The sequence below is a fragment of the Hydra vulgaris genome, chromosome 05 (assembly GCF_038396675.1).
Source record: "Hydra vulgaris chromosome 05, alternate assembly HydraT2T_AEP".
In the NCBI taxonomy this organism is placed as follows: domain Eukaryota; kingdom Metazoa; phylum Cnidaria; class Hydrozoa; order Anthoathecata; family Hydridae; genus Hydra; species Hydra vulgaris.
Window position 1 is genome coordinate 28914041 of NC_088924.1, and position 10544 is coordinate 28924584.

Genomic DNA, 10544 nt, shown 5'->3' on the forward strand with positions numbered 1-10544 from the left:
ACGTATAAATGTTTAAAGTTTGTACCAAAAAATGCTGGATCCGCCCCTTTTACTAGAAAACAAACTTTTAAACCAATAATATTTTGCTTAAGAAATATTTTTTTCTTAACCAAAAATTTTATGAGCTATTGCTAAAACAAGAGCGTCACGATGTGACAAATCGACGTCAAGCAGTGACGTACGTATTTTGAGCAATATCTTTAAAATAAAAATAATAAATTTATTTTTATAATACACAATATTGCAGTACTATAATGAAGTTTATTTTTGAAACTTAAATACCATAATTTTTTTTTTTTTGATTTAAACCGGATTAATGTGTTACATTAAGTTGCTCTTCAGCGCTTTGCACAGGCATCCTACAACTTTACCAAATAGACATTTGTTTTTAATTACGTTTGATTGAGTTTTAAACGCTCTAAACCTAAGGACTTTCAAAAGACGTTTAAAAAACATTTTAAAAATATCTTAAACAAAGCACCCATTGAGCAAGATGTACCCGGGCCGCTATCGGGCCTCTTGCAGCACACGCGCTGCCCCGACGTCGGCGAGCCACAGCGTTACCTCGCTGGCTTGCTAATCGGTTATTTAGCGGTCCGCAGACGGCAAATCGATATAGGTGCAACAGTGGTCCGTTACCGGCAAGCCGATGTAGATTTAACAATGGTTTGCTGCTGGCTAGCCGCCATAAGTCCATCGACTGCCCGGTTGAAATTGCATGCAAAAATGCATAAATTTATATATTTATCAGGGTTACGTTATAACGTAACATGCATGTAACACGTATGTGCACTGTAGATTCTATTTATTTTCTTTGAAATTTTAATTTTAAACCGCTAATGATTCGCTGAAGGTTAGCTGTCGGCAGGCTGTTTTCGGCTTTCTATGTCAAAGATGCATTTGGTCTACTTTTGGCATGCTGACGTTGGCGCGACATACAAGGCCCGCTTTAGGCCCATCAATATTTAGCCAGTGTCGACGTGCCGCTAACGGGCCTTTATTACCTTGATAATATATGAATACATTATAATGTATTCTTATATTATCAAGGTATTCGTATAATGTATTCATATATTATCATATAGTATTCATATATTATCAGATATCAAAAATATAATTAAATACAAATAATTGTTATTTTAACTTCTTATAATCTCTTACAAGCCATACATTAAAATTGTTCGCCTAAATTGCAGAGCTCTTCGTTTTAATTCTTATTGACTGCCCTCATTTTTCTTCCCCCATTTCTGTCTGCAGCTCCTCGTAAAAAACGAACGACTTCAACCTGAAATTCGCTTTCGGTTATTGATTTTGTTGGTGAATTTTTACTAATTCCCCCTGTTATATAATATATTTATAGTTAGATTATTATAGTTGTATTAAATACTGACTTTTCTGATGATTTAAATGCACATTACACATTAGTTAATCACAAAAATTACTTACTCTGCAGCGCTAAACAACAATTAAGTTTGCGAAAAGCTCTTTTAGTTGAAATGTTTTCCTTATCTCCAGCCTGCCCAACTGTTCCAGTCCAGTTAAATTTTCGTTGCAGGTCGTTGGTTATTAAGGCGTTAATGGCCCTTTTTACAATTTCTCTGATTGATTGGCCACCCTTGCTGGCAAGAGCAACCACCTATATTTCAACAGATTATTTGTATTTAATTTAAATGGTGTCACTTTGCATACGAATCAAATAAGATAAATGATTAAATATCATAAAAAATATAATAGCTGGATTAACACCTTTAAAACACTTACCAGCTTGTTGAAAATCGCCTTGTCTTGCATTATCAGACTGTCAAATACATCTAAATCTTTAATATTATCAATCGGAAGATTGTATTCTTCAAGCATGCTGTCATCATACTTGTACTTATTATCAAGCAGTGTTTGAAGTAACTGGGTGTTGATTTCCGATTGACGCTGTAATTCTTTAATTGATGTTTCCACCACGGCTAAAGAGACATGCCTGCCCAAATATAGGATTTGACATCAAAATTAGACCTGAAGAGTTATGTATTACCATTTAAATTACAATCACTTAAAGGAACATGAGACGGGTTCATTGAAAACATTGAGCAATGCGGTGGCATATCAATTACTGGAACTTGAGAAAATCCTAAAATGAAACAACCATAACAATTAAAAAACATTTATTGTTTAATGATGTCATTCATTTCAATTTTGATGTTTAATTTGATTAAAATGTATTATATAAAATATAAACTAATTTGAAATCAAGTATAGAAGATGTTTCCATATATTAAGTTACCTTTTAAGTTGCTGTCTTTCTGCCTTTGAGACAAGCGCATTGGAGACACCATAGTTTTGGTAAATATATTTATTTGCTCTTCTAAAAATTTAAAAATATATTTGAGAAATTGTATTCTCTCTCTGTCTCTCTCTTTCTCTCATTTATATATATATATATATATATATATATATATATATATATATATATATATATATATATATATATATATATATATATATATATAAATATATATATATATATATATATATATATATATATATAAATATATATATATATATATATATATATATATATATATATATATATATATATATATATATATATATATATATATATACACTAAATATGATTGTTGACTTATGATCTGCTATAAGAAAAAAGTTCATGAAATTTAATGACTTGAAACTTATTGTTTAACTGAGTCATGGAGTCCTTGCCACCATGTACCTAAGGACTCCGGGTTCAAGAAACGATTGTTCCTCTAACCTAAAAGTCTTCATTTTTTTCCTATTAGTAGTCCATAAACTTATTTATATTTTTAGAGCTCCTGGATACCAAAAACTAGGTTCAAGTAATCTTTTTGTGACTTTCAAATCCAGAGTCCTTTTTGGGACTCCGCATCTCTGATATATATATATATATATATATATATATATATATATATATATATATATATATATATATATATATATATATATATGGAAAACCGTCTAAGCCATACACATGTGGAAGGGTAATTTAATGCCAAATCAGCAAAAGAAACAAAAAAATGTTTTATGATGACTCAGAATTTTTTTTTAAATGCATTTTTGTCATTAAATAGCAATATTTTTTGGACGAAATGAGGTATCATTCAAGAACCGTAAGGAGTTAGAGGTTCCAAATTTCAGATCATTTACCTCTCAAATTAGGAAACTCAGGGACATCAGGAGTTGTTGTGATTGGTTCTGTTCTCAATAGTTTCCTTTTTTTCGTTTTTTCTTGGACAGATGCTCCAATCTTGAAGTTGATACCATCATCAGATTCATGTTCACTTTCTACTAATCCGCTATAGTCTACTTTTCTAAAACAAAGCAAAATATCAGTTTTATTAATTTAAAAATAAAAATAAAAATAGATATGCTTATATCATATGTTAAAGATATGTTTCACATAAAAATACCGCTTCCTTAGGCGACTTTCATTTGCAATGCTTTTTTTGTCATTCTCTGTGAGATTAAGATCAGACTCATAACTTGCAACCTTCTCTTTTTCTAAAGCCCTCTCATAAGTTGCTATAAATAGTACAATAACTAAAGTAAAAACTTGTATCATTTGTAACATTTTAAATACACAACAGCATTTTAAATACACAACAGCATTTGGCAAAAGCTAACATACCTGCTTTTCCAAGCACTCTAATTCTGTGCTCATGCCAAGTTTGTTCTGGTTCTACTTCATCCTTAACCATTTTGTTTATTTTATTTTGTTTTCTGAAAAAGGGTGGATAGCAACAACAATCTTCTTCTTCAGAACACAGCCAACCTTTTGGAAGTATACCCAATTCACGGGTTTCTTTAAGGTCTTCTGGATAATCAAGAAACTCAACTATAATAAAAGCCATGATAAACTTGAGATAAAACCGATTTGAAAAAAAGTTATTATTGTTTATTATTGATCAACTGTTAACATTATTAAGAAGTATTCCTGAAAAAAAAAAAAAATTTTCTGAATAATATTATTATTTTTTCTTTAATTGTACAACTAATAACACATGGGAAAAAATATGGGAAAAATATTTCACAGGAATGTCGGAATTGTTATAATTAATTTTTTAATTTCTGTAGTTATTTTGTAACCAGGAAGTTGCATTAACTACATTATTTTTCAAAAAAGTTCAATATAAATAATGTCAAAATACAGCAAACTATAAAATAAGTTAAGAAACAAAGTTTATTACAAATACAACTAAAAAATATTTAAGAGACAAATTTTGACTAGATAGTAATATAAAATAAAAAATAAAGTTTTTTGTAAAAGATTTAGCAACTCATACTCATGTACTAAAAATAAGACTTTAATGAGGTTCACTTTGACAAACATTATGCAAGATAGAAAACAAAAAATAACTACCAATAATATAAGAAATTTATCATTACCAAACATTATGCAAGATAGAAAACAAAAAATAAACTACCAATATATAAGAAATTTACCATTACCAATATTTTACAACCAATAATAATGATCAAACTTTTTAAAAAAAAAGTAATCATGGAAATATATTATAATATATAATATATTATAATATATTCAGAAATGAAGCATATGTACAGCATCATAACATTGCTTGTGAGGTAAAAGTACATATTTGTGTTTTATTTCTGATAAAGAGCATTTGAAGAGCTGTTTTTCTTAACAACGACACCATGAAAATTTCCAAATTTTTAGAATCACATGGATATGTGAAAAAATTCTCAATTTTTTCAAAAGATTTATGCAAAATAACAATCTGATCATCAGAGCATCTTGTGATATTTTGCACAACAATTATTGCCCCAGATAATAATCTAAAGCAGCTGTCACCAAAACCAACTTTAACACAAAATTTTGAGGTATATAGCTCTTTAAATTGATTAGAAACATTCATTCCCAAATTTGGACACAATGGACCATCAAAATGTTCTTTCTTCAGTTCATGTTGTACTGTCAAAATTGAATCAACTTTACTAAGCTTCTGAACAAGATTTTTTTCATACATTCTTCTCACAACTTGTCGAAGTGGTAATTTTGGCTAAAATTCTCAAACGGAAATGCTGAAATATTGTCCAGAGGGCCAAAGTGTTTGGCATCTTGGGCTAAATGAATCAATCCATGCATATTGTATGTTAAAAATTCAGGACAATATAAGTTTCCTATATCTTCAACAAAAATTACAAGCAAATTATGAGCATAATCCGCATATATGTGACACAATGATTCACTCAATAAAATATTTATTGCAACACATAGCAGCATAAAATTTTTATATAAACGCTCTGACAATATGTCTTTCAAGCAAACCATCCCTGTATACAGTAAAAACTGCCTAAATTCAGATGCCTTCCATCGTTCAAACTCTCTAAACGATCTTGGTTTGCGTGCAAACTCTGAACACACATGTGGTCTCAAAATGACTTTTCTGATAACTGCTGAATCACCGGAGGCCTGAGACGTGTATTTAAAGGTCCCTGTATCCATGCATATATCAACTTTCGCATAACACCTAGGCAAACAAGATGCATGTAATCATGAGGAACCTGAGTAATCAAACCAATAGATGTTCTATTCAACGGGCTTTCCATTATGTGGTGACTGCAATCTGACATCGTAGCAAAAGACAAGCCTGTTCTTAATTTTGCATTCATTTCCGGAAATGTAACTCTTCCAATAAATTTACCACGTTGCTCACATTTGTCACAACCACTGTAAGCATTGTGAGCCTTATTACATTTTATAAATGATCTTGCCGGTGTATCACAAATAATTGCTGAAATTTTTACTGCATAATGGTACCCAATAATCATCAATCCATGATTTTCTAGTTCATTAACTTCGTCAACCAAGTCCTTAAGGAATGCACCTACATCCTTTAGTTTACTATTATTACAATATAGTGCAATCAAGAATGGCTCTTTATTACACTGAAGAATACTATTAAATATTTCTATTAATCCTAGAATCGGCCACAACTACATCATTGAGCTTTTAAATAGTGGCAATCCATCTACATTGATTTGAATAGATATAGTTTGATCTACTAATTGCTTAATGTGTCCACCTGACAATATTCCATTTTTTATTCCTAAGTAGCAGTATGAATTATCAATGACCAAATGTGGAAACTTTAATGTCTGAAGGTCTGTTTTAGCACATTTTGGTAGATCAGGAAAAGTTTTTTGTAAAAGATTTAGCAACTCATTTAACGCTGATTGTGTAATGTTATGTTTAGTAGACCAACAAGCCAAATCAGAAATCAACTCTTCAGTTTCTTTGCTAATTTTACATTTGTTATTGTAAAAAGATTCATCTGAATATCTATTTTCAAATTTATCTTCACTTGTATCAGAATTACAATCTTCAAAACTCTCAACAACTATCGGATTCAGTATCAAGTCATATGCGGTATCTGTACTTAATTGTAACTGATCTGGTTGAAATAAAAAAGCTGAGTCAGAAATGCTATCAACTGTTTCCACATCCTCACATAGTTCATGTATATTTTTTTTACTAAAGCACTCGTCAGTAATAACTGCAACCTCTGCACGGATCCTTCTCCATCTGCTCCAGTAGCTTGACATACTTAACCTGGGAGTAACCATTAATACAATACATTGTTTAACCAATATAAATAAACATTATTGTGTTTTATAATACAAATATAAATAAAAATATATATATATATATATCAGAGACGTGGTGGCACCTAAAAAACAGGTACGAATTTCAAGAAGAGGGGCCCGGTGAAGTACTTTTAACGTGAGAAAAATAACGATCAAGGAAAATTATATTTATACTAAAAAAAATTGTAATAAATAAACAAAGAAAATATAGATATTGGGTCAATTTCCACATTTTCTTATGTTCCACTGACAAGAGAACACGATCCCCAACATGCTTTGATGTCAACCGATTTGCTAGACGAGTTTTGACAAGTTTCAGTTTGCTGAAAACTTTCTCATGCTAAATTTGTTGGAATTGAACTAAATATCTTGTATAGAACTGCAACAGAATGGAATACAGCATCTAACATAGTTTACAGCATAAAATTGTAAGTGGTGAGGAAAGAAGGCAAAGTTATGTTATCCTTCTCAGCAACCTTTCTGTAGATCTTCACAAAATCAACCATTTCAGTAGTGAATTCATTTAAACTGATACCAATTTTGAATTTTTCAAGCACTGATTGAATTTTTTCTTGTGAATTAGAGTTATGAAAATTATGACTAATATCTTCACCCATATTCTTCAATAAAAGATGTCTATGCTTTCTAAAAATTTCCGCTGTAAAGAAAATTTGTCAACAAGAATTGCAGTTGCTGAATCCACTAGAGTATAAAACACTTCTGCCAACCACCGATCGAAGTCCAGTCGTTTCTTTCTGCCAGCCCTATTCTCATCAAATATTTGCTGTTCAAGATGAGCTTCAGTTGCAACTTTAACAGTAGATAAAATAGCATTTTGGTCAGCACTGTCCCTTGATACTTGAAGCTTTTCCAGTGATACATCGACAGACATTATAGCAAACAAAAAATCAAGTGTTTTTTTTTGAAGAATTTCATTTAGGGGACCCAAGATAGTAAAAATTTCTTTGAAGAGACATAAAGTCACAATTGTTTCATATGACTGAAATCGGGATAAAATTTTTCTGTTCCAAAAAAGTGAACAGAAACAACAGAAGATTTTGCGCAAACTTTCATAACCAGATTTGTTCCATGAGATCCACAATAAATATTTGTTACCATGGAAGAACACTGCTTCAAAAGTGTTACAACTCCTTTGTTTATTCCTTGCATATTGCTTGCACCATCAAAAGACATACCTATACACTTAAATATCTACGTTAACTGATTTGATTTCATCTTTGATTTTTTCACTTTTTCCTTCACCAGTTGTTGTTCTAGTTTCAACCATTGAAATCAGATGTTCCTTTTAAAACGGCTTCTTCTGCAGCAAGCGTAACATAACGTAATACAATAGAAGTTTGCTCGTATAGTGTAATATCATTGTTGCCATCAGCTGATGTTGAAAAGAATACTGAGTTATTTACCTCTTCTGAAATACCCTTCTTGACTATCTGTGTCATAGTATGAATTAGCTTGTTTTGTGTATATTAGAAAGAGGCGTAATTCTAGCACCCCTTCCAGCAGATTGTTTTTGAGTACTGTGAACATTTGAAAGTTTTTCATTCAGCACCTCATCATACTGACTGAGTAAATTTAACAACTTTAGAAATTTAACCGCGCCACATTGAAAGATTTCACTTTTTTCAGAGTCATTGTAAAAATTAATTCCTCATTTCCACGTATAGAAATACTCTCTGCGATCAAATACCGAATAGCATCAATAACTCGTATTAGGTATTGATGTAGTTTCTCCGCTTCTTTACGTTTCTTGTTCAGATGTCTCGTGGTTTCAATATTTAATATTTTATCAATTGTGGAGTCTGATAATGCATGGACCATAGCTTCAGCAGCATTTCGATGGTTTTTCTGGGTGCAATGCTTTGTTATGATGTGACGTAAGTTTGACCAATTATCAAACCCATCACGTAAAAAATTTCTATCCTCTCTTGATCCAAAGCATAAACAAGCAATAGTAGAGAGTAAGTTAGCCATGACTTTTTCTGCACAACTTCAATGTCATTAATTTTAACTGATTCAGTGTGATACTTAGATAACCTTGAATGTTTTGTTGGCTGATTTGGCCATAATACATTAAATTGCTTTTTATCAATCGTCTTTGCATTTTTCAGCTCTAGAAATTTTGCTGGATCATTTTCAGTGACATTTACAACGTTATCTGGTTACTTCTAAATAATCTTCATTGGTAGAGCCGCTGAATCATCTTTATTGGTCCGCCGCTAAATAATCTTTATTGGTCCGCCGCTGCATATTTATCAATGTAAAGCAAATGAATTCATGGATTTTATATATATATATTGTTTTGAACTTTTCAATAACAATTTTCTCTTTTTTTTTTATTGATGGGATGGTTAATTTCAGATAAAGAGGAGACATTGTTTAATCGTTCCTCACTAAAATGGTTGTTTTCGGTATTCTTTTAGTTTATCAATACATCTGCCTCTACCTTTTTTTGTTTCAGCCTCCATACATATCGTTCTCTTCTTTTTTTTTTAGCCTAGATGTTCGTTGTTCAGCTGATTCATTTGCTTTAGCTCGAAATTTCCGTTCTCTTTCTCGAGCAAGACAATCGATCATATTCAGTTTCCAGATTCTTTTTTTTATTTAGCTTTCTTCTTTATATTTCTACGTTTATAAGATATTTTATTTATTTATTTACTTTAGAAACATTGATTATTATTTTTATTTACTATTAATAAGTAAAGTATTAAAACGTTACTTACTTTTTTACAGTACAAAATCTATCAATTTCAGGTCAACAACGTTTTTTGTCATTATTATTCATCATCGGTTTTATTTATTTACGCTAAACAAAGTTTGTTGTTTTTTGTTTCTTTTAATTACTTTTCTAAACGATTTCTTTTATTTACGCTAAACTAAAGTTTAGCGTATTTCTTTTATTATTACCGCTGACCTAGTTTTTTTTTTTAAGCGGACACCAAACAAACGAACAAACAAACAAACAAACTGACGTGAAAGCAAGTTAAATTGAATGTTGTAAAAAATGCCCAGATAAAAACTGAAATAAAATTTTTCTGTTTGAGGATTGGGGGCCCAGTTTCCTATGCCAGATTAAGGGCCCAGTACAAGTCCTCGTACCCTCGTACTGGGCCACCACGTCCCTGATATATATATATATATATATATATATATATATATATATATATATATATATATATATATATATATATATATATATATATATATATATATATATATATATATATCCATTAACAGATAAACAAATTTTCATATTACTAATATAACAATTGAATATGCTTAAACTGTGTTCATTGTCAACATGCTTATATTACTAGCATGTTGACAATGAACACAGTTTAAGCATATTCATAATATTTATTCTACTGTGCTTCATTAGAAAAGGAATTGATGCTTTTAAAAACGCATGTTAACTTTTCGCGGTCCTTCGCTGGTTCTCTATGTGTGGTTAGCTAATCATTCGCTGTAGGTTAGATGAAGGCACGCCTACTTCGGCTTGCCAGCTCAAAGCCGCATTCGGTCCAATTTTGGTATGCCGACGTTGGCGCGCCATGTCAGGCCTGCTTTTGGCCCATCGATATTTAGCCATCATCGGCGCGCCGCTAACGGACCTTTGTTATCATTCTCACTGGGCAGCTACCAAACTGTTGTTTGAAAATAATGCTTCGAAAGCAATCTGTAAAATTTTCAAAACAAAAATACCAAATGGAGGAACCCCTTATAAAAATGACAAAATCATTATTTAACAGAGGATATATAAAAGCAAATTATTCAAAAGTTATCTAGAAAAAAAGAATCTAAAAGTTTTAACCACACTAGCACAAAGAAAAAACATCTTTTTAGAGCTTTTTCAATAAGTAAAAAATTTTATAAAAGAAAGGAGAGCA

General features: G+C 30.9%; 1 protein-coding gene across 2 annotated transcripts; it reads right to left on the reverse strand.

The window, feature by feature from the left end:
• Positions 1–1074: 1074 nt before the first annotated feature.
• On the reverse strand, positions 1075–9522 carry LOC136080758 (uncharacterized). 2 transcript variants are annotated; one of them, XM_065797830.1, is made up of 8 exons: positions 9381–9522; positions 3659–3865; positions 3441–3552; positions 3178–3341; positions 2276–2356; positions 1762–2122; positions 1447–1636; positions 1075–1338 (listed from the first exon to the last, which is right to left on the reverse strand). In XM_065797830.1, the coding sequence occupies exons 2-6, from the start codon at positions 3726–3728 to the stop codon at positions 2016–2018; spliced, it is 534 nt and encodes a 177-aa protein (XP_065653902.1). In that variant the 5' UTR covers positions 3729–3865; positions 9381–9522; the 3' UTR covers positions 1075–1338; positions 1447–1636; positions 1762–2015. The 2 variants fall into 2 exon arrangements, with proteins under 2 accessions (XP_065653902.1, XP_065653901.1); XM_065797829.1 differs by lacking the exon at positions 9381–9522 and having other exon boundaries at positions 3659–3909.
• Positions 9523–10544: the final 1022 nt, after the last annotated feature.